At 42.2% G+C, this 21040-nt stretch overlaps 1 protein-coding gene across 6 annotated transcripts in view; it reads left to right on the top strand.

Moving 5' to 3' along the window:
- Nucleotides 1-21040, top strand: part of rerea (arginine-glutamic acid dipeptide (RE) repeats a) — a 124967-nt gene that overhangs the window by 91471 nt on the left and 12456 nt on the right. For 5 of the 6 annotated variants that reach the window (XM_069141630.1, XM_069141631.1, XM_069141632.1 and 2 more), the window contains 5 exons: nt 2066-2114; nt 4268-4392; nt 5951-6050; nt 6728-6826; nt 14546-14626. In XM_069141630.1, coding sequence (XP_068997731.1) covers nt 2066-2114; nt 4268-4392; nt 5951-6050; nt 6728-6826; nt 14546-14626 — 454 coding nt within the window. Of the gene's footprint in view, nt 1-2065; nt 2115-4267; nt 4393-5950; nt 6051-6727; nt 6827-13642; nt 13753-14545; nt 14627-21040 lie in introns of those variants that run through there. The other variant, XM_069141634.1, reaches the window with a different exon arrangement.

Genomic DNA, 21040 nt, shown 5'->3' with positions numbered 1-21040 from the left:
TGAGCACAACAGCTAAGCTAATGCTTCTTTTATGCCTTTCTTATTACATTACATTTCATTTAGCTGACGCTTTTATCCAAAGCGACTTACAATAAGTGCATTTCAACCGTGAGGGTACAAACCCCAACCCCAGGTATTATCTATATTCATAGTGAGAAAATTCAACTGCAAGCTTCCAAGTCATTATTTTTCCAGATTTGAACAATGAACAGGGATATTTTTTTTTATTAACAAACGCCTGATTTTCTTCCACGCATGTGTGTGCTCGCTCGTTCAGTGGGCTGTTCTCGCATATCTTCGCGGAAACTTCTCAGATCTCCCTGCTGCGATCTGTATTCTGCCTCGTCTCTCAGGACCTGTGCAGCATTAAAACACGGCTGTCTGCAGACACGCCGCTCTCGTTCTGGTGCCCAGGTCCTCATTTGTCATCTTCACAGCCTCCTGCCAAACGTACTGTGGACCTGGCCGACTGCATATTGTCAGAAACACGTTCGCAGAACTTTTTCTGTGCAGGAACACACTTTATGTGTTCAACATTTTTCTTTGTTAGCAAACCACATGTAGACATCTGTTATAACCATTCAGCATTGTAGGTACACAGATGCAGATATCCGTATGTAAGTACACGTTATGAGACATTTTGTTTGTTTGGAAAAAAAGCTGCATTATTCATTCCTTTTGTTTAGTGCTTCATTTATCTCATTAATCCAATGAAACAATTATTAGCTAGTTCTGCATTATTCACCTGTAATAACTATTTTTTTTTAAAGTTTCAGGCTAATACTGGCGTGTGAAATGCAGCTTAAAGAAGCAGCTCACTGTTGTGAAACTCATGAAAACCTTTAAAATTTAATCTGGAGCGCCGGTGATGCAGGAAACAACCATTTATTATCTTTATCTGCACTATTCATCACTTTTGGGTTTTTGCAGTCTGACAATATCTGAGTGCTTTACCTTTAGTTTGTCTTATCCATCGAGAATATTTGTAATAAAATGAAATGAGGTATTTCGACATGTTCTGGAGCAGCCGACTGTTTTGGCAGGATTCATTTATTGAAGCTGAAATTCAGTTTTTGGACTGCTGCTTAAATCTAGATTTACTGCTTAAATCTAGATTTGTGCCAGTGCTTCTGTCAGCTGTAGGTCAGAACAGTATGGATTACACCTCTAATCACTCTCTCCTGTCTGAGAGGATGTGGAGGAGGAGGAGGAGGAGGAAGATGTCTGGGAAGAAGGGGAAAGGGGAGTTGGGTTGAGTATGTGGCCGTCATAGGGCTTGTGTGGTTTGGGCGGGGGGGGGGAGAGACTGTAAAGAGACCACAGGGTTGTGGCCTCTCAAGTTTCCCCCAGGTCTTGGTGATGGAGTGCTAGCTTCTCTGGGTGCAAATCACGCTGACAGATTCTGGGCCGCATCGCACTCGCCTGTATGAAAATTGGCGCTGTTGCCTAGGCAACAGAGGGAAAGGCTTTTCAAAAGGAACATCTTGTCATTTTCTTTAATCCACTGCAGCTGGAGATTCGGAACACTATTATTAAATTGCAGTTGCTATGGCTACCACCGTTTGTACCGCCAGCCGTTTCAGAGGCTCTCACCCTGCATCTCCAGAGCCAGCTCCACACCCTCCACCCCCCCCCCCCCCCCCCACACCTCCTCCCCCTTTTAGGGGATTCTGTTTTATTGCTGCATCCACAATATCAGGCCTGCAAATGTGCTCTGCTCAGCTCGCTGTGCAGGAGCAGTCAACCAGCAATAGTCTCCTGAAATCTTTGTTTGCTTTTGAGAATAAAACACCACATACTTGTCTCACATGTGACTTGCCCGCAAAGAGTTCCACAATAGGAAGTAGGGACATTGTCTCCTTGGTCTGTGTTTGTTCTTATCTTGGACCTCAATTGTTTACTTCTCATGTTTTCCTTCCTGCTTTTAAGCTTCAGTCAGTCGTGGTACCCACCTGTGACTTTGTAGTTTGTGCAATTGTTCAACTGATTCAACAGGATTCACAAAGCTTTGAAATGTTGACGAGTAAACAATTAGCTTCAATCTGCTCTTGTTTTCTCTTCTCAGGCGACTAAACAGCACACAAGGGGAAATCCGAGTGGGACCCAGTCACCAAGTAAGTCATCGTACAACGCACATCACTGGAAACGAGATGTGGCCTCTCTTTAAAATCATCTCGGAAATGTTTATTTTATCACCACACAGTCAGCAAAGAAGGGACAACTCTTCCTTTACATAACAGTCCGATTTTATTGGATTAGATTTGACTTTATTGATCCCACAGTGGGGAAATTCGGTCGTCACGGCAGCAAAGAAAACCAAAAAGTGCACGCAATATGAAAAAAATTACAAATACATATAAGAAATAAGATAGACACACAATTACTATTTTAGAATAAATACACACACAGGGGCATAGTGGTTAGCATTGTCGCCTCACAGCGAAAAGGTTCTGGGTTCGAATCTGGGCCTGGGCCTTTCTGTGCGAAGTTTGCATGTTCTCCCTGTGCCTGCGTGGGTTCTCTCCGGGTACTCCGGCTTCCTCTCGCCATCCAAAAACATGCACCTCAAGTTAATTGGTGATTCTACAAATTGCCCTTAGGTGTGAATGAGAGCGTGAATGGTCTTTGTTTCTGTCTGTCTCTGTGTTGGCCCTGTGATGGACAGGTGACCTGTCCAAGGTGCACTGCAGCTGGGATAGGCTCCAGCGCACCCCCGTGACCCTGTTCAGGATAAAGCGGGTATAGATGATGGATGGATGGACACAGACTATATACACAAAAAAAATATATATATATGTATATATATACATTATATGATTCACACATGTCGTATTGTAGTTTTGGACATTTAGCTTTATCTTTTAAAGATTTGAGCCACAAATTAATTGAATCTAGTGATAATAAACTGGTTTGTCCCACTATGAAATTCTCTTCTTACAAAGTGGATAATTATTTAAAATGCTGTACAGCTAAAAACCTCTGTCTGAATGTTAAAAACAATATGCAACAGTGATTGTATCAGATTGTGATGCTCATGAGGAATATAGCATTTTTTTAATAGGTGCTGGTCGTAATACTTGCTGCTTTACTATTTTAGTTCACCCCATTTAGCCTTTTTAAGCATTATGCAAACGTAGTAGTCTGTTGCAATAAAAACATTTTCAAGAGTTTATTAAAGTATTTTTCAAAAATTATAACGTCAATGAATACAAATCTTGTTATTCTAACTACGGGTTAGCGATATGGCATATTTCAGGGTATTTTTGTGATAACGATATTGTCAACTATATTACAAAATCCGGAAGAATATTTTAGTATTCATTTCAAGAGCATACCGTAGCAACAAAATGAGCATCATGGTTTCATATGTTAGCATGAATGTAACATATTCATGTAAAAACAAACATGCGACTGTGGTTTGTTCTGCGTTTAATGTTTTGTAACCAAACCACTTCCACACTACTGAAGTCGCTTTCAGCTGTTACACTGCATAACAGCATGATGTCATTATGTCAACAAGTTTAAATGTTTCCATTGTCTCTGATTTTTTTTCTTCTGATCATTATAACCATTTGGCAGACCACTAATTATAACAGTGTTTTACTGTATTGCCAATTATCATCTTCCTCCACTTACCGCTGCCCACAGGAGTTGGAGCTCTGGACAAATACATAAATAAACTCTCATATCAGCTTACAACTACATTATAGTGTGTTAGAAACATGTATTAAATGTTTATATGCTGGTTATAATCATCAAATACAGGGAGTTGAAGTATATTTTTTGGGATTAAGTTTACAAGATAATTCCCAGTTATTTTTGCATCTACTGTTCTGAGCTGAACTGAGCTGCATTTATGTGCTATTACTGTTGGAAGTATAAAGTGGCTGTAATTCCAATATATCGGTAAATTAGGTAGGTAGGTAGGTAGGTATTTACTTTATTAATCCCCGAGGGGAATTTTTTTTAAATTTAAATAGTAGAGCATGTGTACATGCTCCCATCGCTGTTTAAAAAGTTTATCACTCTCTGACAGTTTTGTTAATTTGATCTGCAGCACGGACAGAAAGTAATCTGAGCAGTGCCGTCCTGTGTTAAGTTATTGAGTCATTGTGAGTGTAACTTGTCCCCGTTCCCCGCTGCCACCACTCAGCCACACAGTGAAAAGTTGATGACAGGGGTTTGAAAGCCGATATTTTCCTCAAGCTTGCATGCTATTTGTAGTGTGACACCATCTGTCCCTCTCCTTCTCTGTGGACCTAATTAGGCCAAGCTCCCAGAGCTGCAGCCTTTCCCCTCCCCTGGTGGCCAGGCCGTGACCGAAAATGAGGAGCTGGTATGGATGCCCGGGGTCAATGACTGTGACCTTCTCATGTACCTCAGAGCTGCAAGGTGAGCCCAGAGAAACATTTGAATTCAGACTTGGCAGGATCTGTAAGGTCCAAGCAAGAACGTGATCTCCAGTGTAGTTGCATAAATTCAGTGCTTAAAAAAAAGAACAAAATCTAAAAGACAGCATTGCCTTCCACTCTCCACCATTGTGCTGTTTCTTTTCCAAAGATCAGTTAAAAAACATTTCTATGAATTACTGTAGTCTCAGGATTGGTATTTTCATGCACCGAAGCAATGTTACACTTCATCGGGTTCGGTATCAGGGGATGAAATCAGTCATCGCTGCTCTGTCAGATGTTGTTGCAGTTCAAGTCATGTGTGTTAACAGGTTTCTCTGCGATGTTGTAGTCACGGGCTGCAGTATAATTAATCACATTCTTTATCCATGACTGACAGTGTTGTAAAAATTCCACTGAAGACTATTTTTATCCATCATATTTAGTTTTATGCTTACAGTAGTATGAACAGTACATAGACCAAGATGACTCGTCCACAAGACTGAATCTCACTTCCGAATAGTTGCACGGCTGTTGTGCACTTACCGAAAATGATGACATTTGAATGCATCACCCGCCATGATATTGGTTTTGGTCATTTATCTCCAAAACGAATGTGTTAATGTGCCCTTAGTTTCAGAAACACACACACACACACACACACACACATTAAAAAAAAATACTGATGGCTTCTACCCAACTAAGTGAAAAACAAACACTTTTGTGTGAATGTGTACAACTTACATTTGCCTAACAGCTGCAGCTTCGTTGGCCGTCATTTTCGGTAATTTGAAAATAGATCAATGATCCCTGAGGGTGAGACGTGTCCAGAATCTCACACTGAACTTTTCGATCGTTATGAGTAAATCGTCCGGGTTCTCACAGTGCACGTCTTGTTGCCATACTTGTCAGTGGGAATGCACTTACACACTCAAAATATCAAGTCTAAGTATAGAAGAATTCAAATTGAGACACCAGGTAGGTCAAATCCTGATATATATCTGGACCGTGTATGAAAGATTGCAGGGCTTTTAATTTAAAACTATGGATTTGAATTTGAAATGGATACAGGAAGTAACTTCAATTACTCACTCACCGAGCAACAGGCAACCACGTTTGTAAGGCCGAGCCAGCTGTTGTGGTCTGGCCAGAAAGAGGCCAAAACCCAAAATGAATCAATGTACTGTAATGTATGATTTAGGAAGGCTGTAAATTAAAAAACAAAAATCATGTAAAAGGTGTCTTTTTTTTTTTAATAAAATAACTTAAATAAGTTGTCAGCTTTACCTCAGCCATTACAAAACCAGTTTGCACTGTCATGTAACCTCCTCGTTTGAATACTGTGCTGTATTTTTCCAGCCTGTTTAATTTTATTGAACTATGTGAACTTGTGTGAGTAACTATGTTGAAGGCCAGAAATGATGTACAGGTGAACCCTGCACACGATCATCTTCACTTTCTACCCATGAGATGTGATTAAAAGGGTGAAAATATGTGGACTACAGTGAAGCGATGGTCCAGGGCCTTTTTTAATGTTTATATCATCCATGTTGTGTTCACAGGAGTATGGCTGCCTTTGCAGGGATGTGTGACGGAGGCTCAACAGAAGATGGGTGTTTAGCAGCCTCCCGAGATGACACTACATTAAACGCACTTAACACTGTAAGTATCTGTGCAACAAGTAGCACTCGAATGTACATAACGGAAAACTATGAGAGTTTCACAGTTATTTGTTTGAAATGCAGAGATTTCTCTGTGATTCAGCCGTGCAGCGATGGGCAATGATAAGGCCCTTGAGCCGGTAAACTAGGCCCTTTGAGTAAACCCAGCCTCAGAAGCTAACAATACATTAGGCATAATGAGAGATTTGTCCGTCACATTTACAATGAACACCGAGGAATCAAGCACAAGAAAGAGATTAGAATCATCATAAACAGGGCATTTATATTCCGACTCTATAAACTGGAAAATTAACATAGCGGGCAGGTCATTGTCTCTTGACCTTCCTCTCTATTTGCAATTCCAATGAGTGCTTGTTTATTCTCAGAGGAAGAGCTCCAGCACTGCCTGTTTCACCCAATTGAATGTGACACAAAGCTTAAAGCTGCACAGCAGTTGCCTTTATCACTGTTGTTTATTTCCAGGCTGATTTTTGGGTCTTGGCATTGCTCTAAGTTTTGTAGTATTTGTAGTTGCATATCAGCTCAGTAAAAGGTGTGAATACAACTCAAACATCCCTCTTTTGTCAATGTAAAGAAAGTGTCTGCCTTAGTGTATCCATGCATTGATTTGTCATCAGAAATATATGTTAATGACTTCATTCTGTGGTTTGTTCTCAGCTTCACGAGAGCAGCTATGATGCAGGCAAAGCTCTGCAGCGCCTGGTGAAGAAGCCGGTACCCAAACTGATAGAGAAGTGCTGGTCTGAGGACGAAGTGGTAAGGAATAATCATTTTTTTTATTTGGAAATGCAATAAACAAACGTATCTTGCTTGAAAAACAACAATGTAAAGGATGTGAATCCAAGTTTTCAGTTTCTTCAGTGGGTTTCTTCATTCGTCTTGTTTTGCTACCGTCAGAGCTGAGGTTGTGTCTTTAGAGGGAGCTGTTGAGAGAGAGTTAACTCAGGGCGCTTGGCCCAATCTCACAAGACAGCAGTGAAAACACTCATCAGTTTCCAGCTCCTCCAAGGCTCAAGAGCAGCTGCATCCTGTTTATCACCCACAGAATAAATCTTTAGCCTGGAAGTCTGGAAAGGGAAAAGATCGAGGGCTGGTAATGTTAGCCTCCATTTGAATTTAGATGTGAATTTCACCGCAGCTGTTGAAGGGCTGGAATCAGAAAATGGCAGCCCTCCTCCCTGTTCAAACACCACATCATGAGTGGGAAGGAGGGGAATGAAAGCGCTGAATTACACCATGTCAAAACGACCGAGCGCTGCGGCTTTGGCCTTGATGCGTTATGACACACTGCACTGCTGCATGTTTGTATACCTACTCCCTTTTAAAGATACTACTGTGACTGTAGATATACAAAACCACAAGTCTGCCCTACTCTGCTTTTTGTTAGTTTTCCTCCTCCTGGGCAAATCATCCTTTTTCCTCTTTGATATTGTTTTCTAATCCCAAAGCGTGGCAGTCTTTTGTTGAGCTTTGATTGCAGCAGCTCAGATGTAGTGGAAATGGGTTTATTTTTCTTTTAATCGAACATGATAGCCACATTTGAATTAAGGCAGAGCCCCCCCCCCCGGCAGGACCGCGCTGAATCACAACCAAATTAATGCAGCCATGCTTTTGTGAGTTCTGAGTTTGCCTTTATTTCTGCACGCTTGCTGTCACCCGTCTACACTGCTGTATGAAGGTGATCAGAGTGAAGAACTGGCATGCTGATGGAAGGCTTTATTGCCCCCAAAGCATGTCTTACCACAGCCTACTTATCTAAGAGGCGCCGCAGGGTCTCGAAAGAAGAAGCTGTAAATAACCTGATTCACACAATTAAATGAGTCCTTCATTAATTCGCTTTTGGTATTTTGAACAGATAAAAAACTTATAATAACATTATGCAATAATATTTGAATGCACAAAGAATGTTGAAGTCAGTGACAAAGGCTCTTACAAATTTTAAACAAGCTTCTGTTGCCATGTTGCTAAAATAAGCTCTGTCTGATTGGTGGATTTTAGAAAATATACACACTATATACCATGCATATATTGCATGCATATACAGTATATTTTCTTTTGCATATATGATTTTTTTTTGTTGTATTTATTTTTTTATTATTTACAGTATAAAAATCAACTTGTCACTGCACTCTAACGACCCAACAATTTAAGGGTTACACTTTTGTTAATTACCTTTAGCATTTTTGTACTGCATTTACTTATCAGCCACCATATACAGTGATACAAAGCACTATAACTCAGTTGAGCAAATATATGCAAAACAGTAACTTGTGTTTCACATCTGAAAAAACTCTTTACATCTGTAAAAGTAAATCTTATGTTTCCGTAATTCCACCGAAACATTTTCTTGGATGTTTTTGGAATAATGTGCCCGCGTGAAGGCAACAGCCGTATCTAATCATGCTCCGACAGCATGATGTAACGTGTCGACCGCGTTCAGAGTCTGGCGGTGGCGGTGGCAGTCAGTGGGCTGCCTGTACTACACCTGCCCCACACTGTGTCTGCTGCCTTGGGAGGCAGCATCTCGACTCCGCCCGGCCAAGGACACAGCTTCCAGTGATCTGATCACCACTTGTGCCTTTCCAGCCCTGCAGCCTTGAGGGACAGGTGTAAATGTAGCTCCAACCTTGACGCTCTCAGAGCAACCACCCCTGCTGCTCTTCATTTATTTATCACCCTTTGCTCTGCCTCTGCTCTGCTCTCCCTCTTCCATCTCGTCCCCTCCGCAACTGGCTTCATTATTCCTGCCTGCTCTTTTTTCACCCCACCCGTTCTTTTAGAGATGTGAATAAAAGTGACAGCGGGGGCCGCTGAAATGACAGAATCCGCCTATCTTGCGGGGTCACTTGTCACCCTCCCCTCCCTCCTTTTGACTTCTCTTGCCCCCCCCCCCCCCCCCCCCCCGCACACACCCCACCTCGCCTCTCCTCTCCAATCTTCGCCTGCAGCTGCTGCCACATAGCATATAATCCTGGACATCATCTCAACCCTCTAAACTCGAGAAAAAATATTTATAATTTCTCTGCGCACACATCCCTGACTGCTGCCATTATCATTTGTAAGCCGTTTCATTACGGCTCCGCGGGAAGTGACAACATGGCAAAGCAGAATGTTGTTTCATTTTTTTTTATTGTCCTCTCACAGGAACAGAAAATGATTTCACTCCGGAGAGATTTGTGACAGTCAGCGCCTCAACAATCTTTCACTGTGACATTATTAGTACAACTTTCAGACACTGAAAATCCATCAGCTTGAAGGGAGCACCACTCAAACCGTTTGATGCATCAGCGAGGTGATGACTATAGATTACACCAAAGGAAAATCTCATGCATTATAAAATAAATAAAATATAAAAGCATGCATAATTTATCAGAAACATCCAGTGTGAAGTCCGACCTCCTTGTAACTGTTACTCACTGGGCTGCTGAGGGGAGAGGAGCAGTTGATTTAACCACCAAGAAAAAGGAAAATGTAATCTGTTATTATGGGCTGGTGAAAACCGTTTCAGACAGTCTGAGACACTGAACAGTCGGCTGCTTTCACTAAAGTCTGACAGAGAGGCAATCCCGCTCCACCACTTCTTTATGTGTGTGTTCCATCAAATCAATGCTTACTGCCTGCAAAGAACTCTCTTCTCATCTTTTTGATTGTGCAATAGTCTCCTCGGACAAAAAAAATAAACCATTTGAAACCTGGAACAGAAAGCACATGAAGGGAGATGAGAAGTAGGCAGGTTGGTTTTTTTTGGGTACAATTAGACGTTTCTCTACTGGCGCCTTATTGTGAAAGGTTAATAATTATACTCTTCCATCTCAATCACCGCTTGTGGTAATGCATGAAACCAGAATTAGCAGGAGCAACCTCTGCTTTTTGTCTGAGAAAAACCTTCCTGCTGTATGAATCCTTTTGGTGACTGACTTCTGGTCTGTATCCAGCCACTGCTGACGCATGCTCTGAGTTATGAAGTTGAGGCTCAGTGATTACAGAATACTTAAAGTGGCAAATCCAGTTTTGTTGATAGTCACGATGCTATGATTTCTTTGTTGGGCAGATAAATAGCCAGCAAAACCTCAAAGCTGTGCAAGCATTGCTTTTACTGCAGCATCAAACAATTATTTACAACATATTTTTATTGATGAAATATTCTATGATTTTATCATGTATGCAGCTATCATCATAAATCCCACCTCTGTTGATATCAGAGTGTCAAGTGAGTTGATTTTATTCGAGAAATGATTTATTCAGATACACTGTGTGCCAGACTTGGTGAAGGTCATCGAAGGCTTCCAACATAAACTTGATGTAATGAAATGTCTCCTCACCTGAGGCTGCTGCCATCCCTGATTGTAAAGAAGTGGTGCTAATAATGCATCGGCCAACAGGAGGTGCCATAATAACAATCAGAAGCAGCGGTGGCGGCGGCAGCGGCGGTTGTGCTGCGTGTCGCCGTGTCAGAGACCGAGAGGCTGATCTATGACTGCTGCAGGGCGGGAGGTCTATTCCTCAGCCAGCTGCACTGTGCCTCGGCTTATCTCCGGCTGTGTCTTCAGCTGATGGATGACTGGAGCAGGCCGCCAGAGGCACAGAGGTGGGAGGAGAGTGAGGTAGAGGAGAGAGAGCAGCAGCCCCCCCAGTGGTAGAACACCAGACCTGAGACACCAGCGAAAACACCACAGGCAGATCAAATGCAACATACTGCCCTGTATCCCCTGCTGCAGGCTGGAGCAGGTTTAATGTCAACCGTGTCTTTTAGCACCATTACGGGACAGTGCCAGCAGTGTTTTTTTTTGTTGTTTTTTTTTTAGGTGGTTTGGTAACTAAATAGCAGGCAGGATGGGTGTGTGCTGGAATTTCCTGTCACCTTTTTTGTCAGTACAAGTCAGAGAAAGCACTGGGTGTTACTCCGCCTGCCGAAGGGCAGAAAACTACCAGGTTTATTTTTTAGATAAATATAAAATCTGCATTTTTGTTTTTTTGTTTTTTTTGTTTTGTTTTTCAAAGTAAAGTTCCAGCTACTTCAATCTATTATCTGGCTTTTCTACTTTTTAAGAAAAGTTTGTTACTGAGGGACATTTCTGTCCTCTGACATCAACGACCATTTTAACACATCTAAACATAGATTGTGTCTTTGTGTATGGTGTTGGTGCAAAGAGGATGTGGGCAGTGTGTCAGTGTGGTTCCCCCTATTCAAGCGTTGTGATTTCCTCTCAGTGCACCATGGCCAATCTTATTATTACCAGCAGATATTTCATAACAGACAGCTGTGTTTTTTTCCTTCTGGTTTTGGGGAGCTGACTGATTGTCCTCAGCCCTCTGGGTTTATACACAGCAGGCTCAGAAAGGTCAGCTTTTAACAACGAGTCAAGTATAATGACTCCATATTGAGTGAGAGCAGCTTTGTGTGCTGTTGGACGGTCTTGCGTCAGTGTTTTCATGGAATGACATTTAGCAGAAATTATGTTCCATGTGCGAGCCTGCGCTCTGTTTGTCATCATGATACCATCTTTGTGCACATGTTCGCATTATCTTAACCAGTTTTACAACTCCCAACAATCAGCTCTTGAGCAGGAAGTGCGCACACACAACAATGGGCTATTGACTCGTTTTTTTTCTAGTTCCCCTCCTCCTTTTATATGTCTCCTCTCCAGCCTCACAATAGTGCACTGTTGGGCTCTGAGGGGAAACTTGGGGCGGGTGAAAAGCGCCAGCTCTCTGGAACACACTCGGAGAGAGAAGCCTGTTGTTTCTGCACAGCGGATGGCCATTTGGTAGCGCTTCCACCCAGCTGCCTCCCCCTCCCTCCCCTTCTCTCTCCCTCTCTCTTTCTCTCTGGCTTGCTCGGTCTGATTCGCTCAGCCCCTCCTCTGCCGCCGTGTTGCCTAGCAACCAAGGGCTGGAGCAATCGGAGCAGGGGCAGAGCGATTCAGGGAGCAGATTGGCGGATGATTTATTAGCTGGGCTGGAGAGCAGTGAGCCCAGGCAGCTGAAATGGAGCCTTAAACTGGAGCCGACATGTAGAGAGGGGAGGAGGGAGCCAGCGAGAGAAAGAAAACGGAAGGGAGGAGGGAGTAGGAGAGCGGGGGTGGGGGAGCAGGCATGCAGCTCCTCTGTGGAGATGAACGGACAGACTGAGTAAATAGTGTAGTTGGGGAACATAATTAAGGTGACATAATTAGGACAGGCACAGGCTACATAGGCAGCTCTAATTGATTATTGACACAGCAGGTCCACAAGCTCAGGTTACGACGCACCGCTCACTTTACGACTGCTAAACAGACATCAAGGAAATTCATCCTCATCTTAAGCACTGCGTCTATTTCAGGTTTATTCAAATAATTGTACATCCTCAGGCATTTTTTTTTCCCCCCCCGCAAACATTTTTGAAGCTAATATTTCAGATGGATGTTTACTTAGTTTTGTCATCGCCTGTCAAACGAGCACTGTAACGTTGATCCTTTGAATCTTCCACCGGTCATGTGAATCACTGGAGGTTTGAGTGACCGTCCAAATGGTAATCCGCCCTTAACCCCTCCAGTGGCTGGCGATGTGTTTTACTTATGTGCTTGTGTTAGAGACGGCTCCATCTACTGGCTAATCAACCGCTGCACCTTCAGTCTGATGAATGCAAATTAGCTGCTGTCTAATGACACTGATGGAACAGGCCTTTTTGTTCAGCTGTCAGCAGAGCATGTCTCTCTTGTGATCGGGCCTCTTACGTTTGATTGTTTAGTCTGGTTTAATTAACCTCTATACTTTGATATTTTGTCATTACGATTACGCACTAAAACTGGAAAAGTTGAGACTAGTTTGTTTGCGTAATGGAGATAAGTATAGTCATTCACTCCTGTTTGTTAGATAGGCCATTCTTAGTCGTCTGTAATTGTTCCCCCCTGAAAGGCAGTTGTGTTTTGCAGCTGTCTGTTTTGCTTCTGTAAATTTGGCCTTTGTTCCCCACCAAAGCTGGATATGTAAACAATCTGTGGTTGCATAACGCACTGTACATGGCATGGAAAATTAACTCCTGAGAGCACATGAGAGGCTCCATGTCTGGTTTTCCCTCTAGCTTGTCTCCTTCCACCATGTCCAAGACCTTTCTCCATACAAATTGTGTCAGCCTGCCTCCCCTCTCAGGCTGGCAGCTAGTTTCGCCTCTGTGCATGCTCACCCGAAGCTCTGAATGCGTTTAATGGACTGCTGTAGTTTCTCCTTGAGAAAATAGATACCTTTGGTGTAGTTTCGATAACAAACAGTGGGTTTGTTGTTTTTGTGTGTGGGCTAGAGACACTAAGCCTCCTCATTCAGTGTTAGAGGATCCAGAACAGGCTGAAAAGAGCGCTGAGCCAAACACTAACATGGAGCGCAGGACTCCACTTCGGGTTTTCCAGCCTGCTGCGAACCAGAGGCTCTCTTGCAGAAAGATCACATGTAAAGCCTTCCCCTTTGTAGTGGAAGAGCAGAGAGTGACAAGCTATTTCTTTCTTGTTAAAAAAAAAAAGAAAAAAGAATCGACATACTGTCGGAGACATTGTGGATTTGCCCCCTAATTTTCCGTTACCTGTGGCTGGACGTAGAGATTTGTGCTGAGCTCCCTGAGGACTTTTCCCTGCTTTTTGCTGGAGTTACTTGGTGGAAACGGTTGGCTGAGATCACTGAGGAACGGGGCTCGCCTCTGGAGCAAGAAAGTAAATCTGTTGGTTGTCTGCTTCGCTGATTATGAATGTTTTCAGCCGTCGCTTTTTATGGCTCGCGGTCTGTGGCTCTTAAAGGAGAAGAAATACATTTAGGTCGCTCACATTTTGGGGTTTTTATTCATTTCTGATGTTGATTTTGCTCTCACTGAGGTGAGGTGGCATGTTCACATTCAGTTTTCATGTCAGATTAAATCCGATGCTGCGAAGTAGAAATTTCTGTCATCGTGTAGTTCAGCTGCTTTTCCTCTTGTCAGAATAAATCTGTCGATCGTACGTTTTGACAGGTTTTCCACGGTTTTAAAATTGCCAAAATATAAAGACAAAAATAGAAACTGTTCACCCTGCACACTGGCGCTTTTTCTTCCTTTTCAACTCTCAAGTTTATGTTTTGACTTTGAACTTTCACTTGAGATTAACATTGTGTTCAACATGGCTTTTGTTGTGTATGTTTTATATTAGGCTGTCTTACTGTATTTTCCCTGCACATGAAAAGACGAGCTTAATCTCAGCGTCCCTCGCTGCTTTACTTGTCATTTCCTCTCTCGTTTTGCCCTGACATGGCTGTTTGCTCTGGAGTTTAAACGGCCACCGAGGTTTCTAAAATACACATCAAACCTCTCTGACCACCGACATAGTGAAATGAAAACAATGTTGTTTTTTTTGCCGTGGTGCTAAGCAGCAACTTTATGGAGTCTCAGTTTGGCTGACTTCACATATACTAACTGCTCTTTTTTTTTTTTTTCTTTTTTTTTTCCCCTCTTTCTTCCTCTGTGAAAAATTGCAGAAGCGCTTCATTAAAGGGTTGAGACAGTTCGGCAAAAACTTCTTCAGGATCCGGAAAGAGCTGCTGCCCAACAAAGAAACGGTAAGATTATTTTTTTTTTTTCTGTTCCGCTCAACTTTTTCAGTGTGTGTGTATTTCATTTGCTTTAAAATGCTAAACATAAAAAGTGGTACATGCAGTTTAGCTTGTAACTAATAGAAAGCTTGAGCAGTAAAACATTTTTCGTGTGATATTTTGAGCATGGCCGTTCTTTAACCAGAGGCCTTATTGATAAGAAGTAAGTGCTGCCTGCCAACTACTGTAGTGCTCTATTATCAGACCTCCCTTCAGGCTCGCTGAAAAAATAAACACTTCTTTTACCTGAGAAGAAAAGAGGCCAGATGTACTTTACGAAAAAACGCTGAAGTTACACGCTGAACATTAATTAGCAGCGTCTGCTAGCAACTAGTAAACAAGTTGTGCAGATGTGTTTGTAGCATAACTACGGTCTGAGGAGCAGCCTACTTCTTCTCATGTTTGTGCTGCAATGTTTCAGTAGCACTGGAGATTTTTTTTTTTTTTCTTTCATCACTAACTTTCAGAGTAGTGAAAGTGCAGCGTAATGGCTTCCACTGGGATTAAAAAGCAGGTTGCAATGGAGCTTTTCAACAAGAGACATGAAGGCTTCAACATTTAAACAAAAAATTATATTTAGACTGATTTGGGCAAATTTAAGATGAATTCTTAACTCATACGGGATAACTTTGATTACAGCACTTACTTCTTTCTTTTAAAGGCCCAGTCAATAATTAATGGTCACATAAATTATATTCAGAGAGTTTAGGTTAAACCTCTTTTTGTATTTACTGACCACCTGATCATAGCTGGAGATGTAGGCTGACATTGTTGTAAACAAACCTTTACCATCATCCCAAAATATTATTGAATCAGATTTTCTTTCACTTTTGGAGCTCTAATTATTATGCCTGTGATTAGCAGCCAGTGACAAAGCTCTTGATTATCTCTCACACTTTGTAATTGCATTATTTACAAGCAGAGGGGTGTTCCTCTTGTCAGCATTTCCCTCCTCTGTGTGTGAGTGTGCACACGTCAGTGTTGTAATCATCAATGAACAAATGTGTGACCTGTGTCACGGTACAAGTAGGTCAAACTCAGGTCTACCAATCATTAACAGCAGTTCACCCAAGTGAGCGGGGTTTTTTTTTTTTTTGTTAGAAATAAAAGACCGCAACCATAGTTTGTTGTTCCTATTTTAAGCAGATATAAAATGTGTTATAATCTTTGAGAATATATTTACTGTACAACAAAAATCTTAAGAGCTTGAGAAGTTCTTGATTTTTACCTTGACTATTATTGTGGGAGGGGGTAGAGGGGAGATCATGTTGCTTCAAAGCCCTTTACACCTTTGACTTGGCTGATAAATTATTCTTAGATTTGCATTGTGATTCATAAAACAGTGCAAACCTTGCTGTTTCTGTGAGGCTGCTCCTGCTGGAAGTGAGCCGATACAGTGCTGACACAGACATCAAAGGAAAATCAAAGGTGTTTGTCATACTTCTCATCCGTTTCATTTTCTTGTCTGCTGTGGGGTGAGGGTGTCAGCCCTGCACCTCAAAAAAAAAAAAAACCTACACATCATGTAATGTATTTTTACGCCAGCACTCTTTAGTGTCACCTCCTTTGTGCCTCATTTTTTATTCCTCCGAACCAATTTGAACCTCTTGAATAAGAGATTAAAGTGTATGAATACTGTTTCCTCACAGAGCTTTCTTCAATTATTTTTACTGGTTTTGAAATATATGACTAGTCCAGTTGATTGGCTATAAAGGAGGTATTAATGCAATTCAACCTGGAGGGGGAGTCTACTTGGCAGGAGAGGTAATAGACCTCCTCCAGGATCTGGGCCTGCCACCACCACAGTGCAGAGAAAGATTAATTTCCCCCCTGCAAATGGAAAATAAACTGCCCTTTAAACATATGAAAAGATGACTGGGAGAGCAAGGGGAGGGTAGTAGCAACCTGAGGACAAGGGGTAAAATTGGCATTAGCTCACTATAGACACTGAAAAGCCTTGGTTGTCACACAAGGACAAAAAAATCTTTGCTTATGATTTAACGCACTGCAAGACTGATCTGAGCGAGTGCCAGTCAATACCCCAAGGAAAGCTCCATTTATTTTCTACCTGCTCCTTCCCGAATCCGATCTGAGGAACATGAGCACAACAATATCTCGAGAGATTTTAGGTCCTGGAAATGACATATTTTCACATCATCCCTAGTCACACACAAACATTTCTGTTATTCCTGTTATTGCATACCAAGCCATGAAAAAAAAAAAAAAAAAAAAAAAAGAGGAATGTTGCAGAAACACATTGCTCCTGCCCTGAATTCTGACCAGAGTTCAGAGCATAAAGCCTTTGGACTGATATCCCGAGGTCCAGTACAGTGCGTCTGCCCCTCACTGTTCCTCCCGCTAGCTCCTATTAGCCGCGCTGCCCCTGAAGCGCCAGCACGGCTCGAACAGCCAGTGCCAAGGGTAAGCACCCAGCGCTGTGTAAACACACCAGGCCTGACTAGCACTCAGGAATGCCTTATATAAAGTCACATAAAGGCCCAGAGGGGGGAGTGGGTGTGTCGTCTGACCGTCTGCAACCGGCTCTGCTGCCACCATTTCCTCCACTCCGGAGAGGACGTCATGGAACATGAGCTCGCTGCTTCCAGTGTTTAAACAACTAAATATGCTGAAATGGCAGATCACAGATAACTCGGCACTTGATATTTTTACTGGAGGGGCTTTTCATAGAAATGTTGTTTTAGGGGATATCAACAGACAGTATTTACTGAACCGATTTGTGTCTGCTGCAGCTCTGTTTGCGGTGCAGCTGAACAGAGAAACTGACAGATGAAAATTAGATCAAATTAAAAAATTTTGGCCTGTTTCCTTTAGTTACAGAACCGAGCCCAGACAATGTCACGGGTTGGAAAAGATACAGCGGACAAGTTGCGAATTAAATGCTGTTAGGATACAGATGTGCAAATAAGAACATATTAACTTGTCTCGAATTTTACCATTGTCAACACCAGATTATTTTCAGTGTTCATTCACCAGTTTCAATTCACTGTCACAAAGTAAAATTTGCATCAATGAGTAAAAAACATTTTTGCAAAATCAACTCGTGCTTGGAATTGTATTCCGTACAGTTTGTGTCTTTTGGAACAGGGATTCTAAAACTGCATGTAAACACAAGTCATTTTGTTTACTTATAAATGTAATACTTTATATTTATTGATAATAGCAATGTTTTGCTGTAGAACACAGAGCAACCATAATCTCGTAAATTTAGTAACATATTGTAAAACAGTTTACAAGAACACAAGCTTTGAGTAAATGTTTATTTTTTTGAGTATTTGGCTCCATTTCTGCTTTTTTTTTTTATTTATTTTTTTTACTCCACATTTAAGTATTTATGTTTATGAAATCGACCGGTACCTAACATTAGCACCAACATAGTGATCTAACTGTATTTTAGTCATACTTTATTTTAGGATTTTAAGAGAGTTCATCTTAATTTCCAGTCAAATTAATACAGTTTTAGTCGTGCAGTCATTTGGTACTTAAAACATCAGCTGTGAGCCATGTAACCTGACAGGACAGGAACGAAGGTATAAAACATTAAAGTGATTCATGGAGACATTTTTATGCTGCTGGTTGCTGCTTTGTTTTGGCATGGAGGTGAAGCAGACAGAAAGGTGCTGTGGCAGCATGTTAGAAAAGCTAATGCGGGTGAAGCCGCGGCGTCTTTTTGGGGTTTCGTTAATGTCACGGATTAAACAACATCTGCGTAAGTACCATCGATTATTTAAAAAAATAAATAAATAAATAAAAAGCTAATGGGAGATTGTAGTTCGGGAGCTTGTTTATGTTATCGTTTTCGGTGACATTTGTGTCTCAATTTAGGGGCTTCTTCTGATTTGTGTTTATTGTTAGCATTTAATTGTGACCAGAGCTGTGTGTCTCATTTTTAAAACATGGCCTCGTTGTGTCGGCGTGCAGATTAACCAGGGGGTGCTGTGCTTCTTGCTAGAATCTTGTTCTCTCTGAGAAAAGAGGGAGCACTCGGTGCCCTCGGGCCCTGTCATCTACAGGATGGCCAACAGGAGAACAGTGTGCTCTACACAACCTCGCAGCAGATGTTTTCCCCAGTACAATCTGTACAGACGTCAAATTGAATTCATTGCCATGTCCTTAGCTCAGCAGCCAGAACCTTGGGGATGAGCGTGATTATAAATACTTAGGTCCGAACGCTAATTAAACCAGCTCCAAACTACAGGGGCCTAGTCCAGTTGGCAGCAGCTGTCAGTGGTGTGACAGAACAGCATCGGTGTTTGGTAAATGATATAACTTGTTTAGGCAGTGAAATTGCTGTCGGCTGATGGAGGCTCAACCAGCAAGTATTGATGTTCTTTTAGCCGACCACAGGCAATTTAGCGTAGCTGAGTGTAGGCAAAAGCTTTTTTTCAGCCTAATAGATGGAGCCCGGAGAGCCAGAGCTCCCTGTGTTATTGAGTTCTTTGGTAGGCTTCATGTTGTGGTTTTTGGGGACTAGCTTATCAGCAGAACACGCAGGATCGACCCTCCAGCAAAAAGGCTCTGTTGCCATCCAATCTGCTTTCATTGGCAAAAGCGCTTACAGCAGGAAAAACACGAGTGCTGATTCTTCAGCATCTGCATCCCTGACCTGTGAAAGCAGAGCTTATTTAGTCATTCTCCAGCAGAAAGGCGCTGCACAACAGCGACCGTCTCTCTATTTAACCGCCTTTCACATGCACCCTGCTCACTCAGCCAGCATCTTCTCACTATTCAATCTCCATCGTGTTCGAGGCGTCACCGTGCTATCGGTGTATTTTTTTAACTGACTACATACTGTACACGTGGGTAATACCTCCAATATTTGACCTGAATTTTATTCCCCAAAACACCTACTGTATGTAAATCATACAGCTTTGGCAATAGAAATAAAACGGTCATAAAACAGCTACTCTGTTTTTCTTCAATTCAGAATAAAATTGTTTTAGAAAATTGAGAAGAAAAAAAACATTTTATTGCCACCACAATATTTTACAATATATAAAACAGATTTTATTCACCTGGTCCTTCGTCATGTTGCAGAAATCTTTATATTAGGATTTTTTTTTTTTTTATAAGATTATTGTTGATTTATTGGCAATTAATTCATAAATGCTAAACCAGTCTCGAGCATTCAGCACATTATATGACAAGTTCATAGTCGGCCAAATGTTTGTGTCATCTGTATTCTTTAAATGTCACAAACACTTTCATAAGAATGCTGTTAAAACACTATAACATGCATCTTTTAACTTAAGAGCATGTGAAATGGCCGTGCAGTCCTCCCAAGTACGCTTCTGATCTTCTTAACCTTATACGCATTTACAAAGTTCCCCCTTACGGTTACAGCCCGCGTGAAGATGATGATAAAGTCGAGCACCACTCCAAACGATACACCGTACGACCTGCCAGCGGCGATGAAGAATCCCAAGTCCAGGGGTCGGGCACATATATAATTAAACCCTGGTTTGATTTAGCTCAGAAATGCTTCCCCCTTCACCTTACTGAAATGAATCAGGAAGCAATCCTCCCTCCTCAGGCTGCAGTCTGAGGCGGAAACAGGAGGAGCACAGGTTCACGCTGCCTTAATGGATGTTTACACAGCTCACTATCCGCCACCAGAACCCACAAACCCCGTGCTCCCCACGCTCTCTGCTCCCCGACTGCAGCTGAACTGCCTCAAATTTTTAGCAGAGATTTTTATGTGCCGAGAGGTTTTTTAGGACGGGTTGCGGTTGAATTCGGTGCTGATTGTCCATTGTTATCCACTGCTGGCTCTTTATTCCTCCCTTTCGGCTCTCCTCCACTCTCAGCCCTCCCCCTCCTCAGCTCTCCCCTGTTCTCTCCTCCTTCCCTTGCTCTTGCCAGTAACGGCCTTAACCGTTTGGCTTCATGTCAAAGCAGGGGCCTTTTGTGGCTCTGTCACAAATCTGCCAGGAAAAACAGAAACCATCTGTTCAGGCCTGGGCCTGAGAGGGGATGAGGGTGTAAATACATGAGTTTAGCCCTCGCCCTCAGCCCTGCCCGCCTACATAGGACCACCGAGTCCAGAGGAGGATCGAGCGCTCCCACTCAGCCTCAACCCCCCCCCCCCCCCCCCCCCCCCCCCCCCCCACACACACACACACACACACACACACACACAATTATACTGTACTATAGAGTGGTCTCATTAAAAACCTTATCTCCAAGATGCATTTTCCTATGTCACCCTCTGAAATATGCTCCAAAATAGCCAAACAATATATTTTAATGTTTTCATAAGGACAAATATTGAATTCAAACACAAGCATTTCTGCAATTATTTTGAAGTAATTAAAGCCAGTTGCGACACGTCGGATCACATGATCGCATAATGGATGAGACTCC

The sequence above is a fragment of the Embiotoca jacksoni genome, unplaced genomic scaffold, assembly GCF_022577435.1.
Source record: "Embiotoca jacksoni isolate LCO1_2020_lvr unplaced genomic scaffold, fEmbJac1.0.p SCAF_9, whole genome shotgun sequence".
In the NCBI taxonomy this organism is placed as follows: domain Eukaryota; kingdom Metazoa; phylum Chordata; class Actinopteri; family Embiotocidae; genus Embiotoca; species Embiotoca jacksoni.
This window is presented reverse-complemented; position numbering and strand designations above follow the sequence as displayed.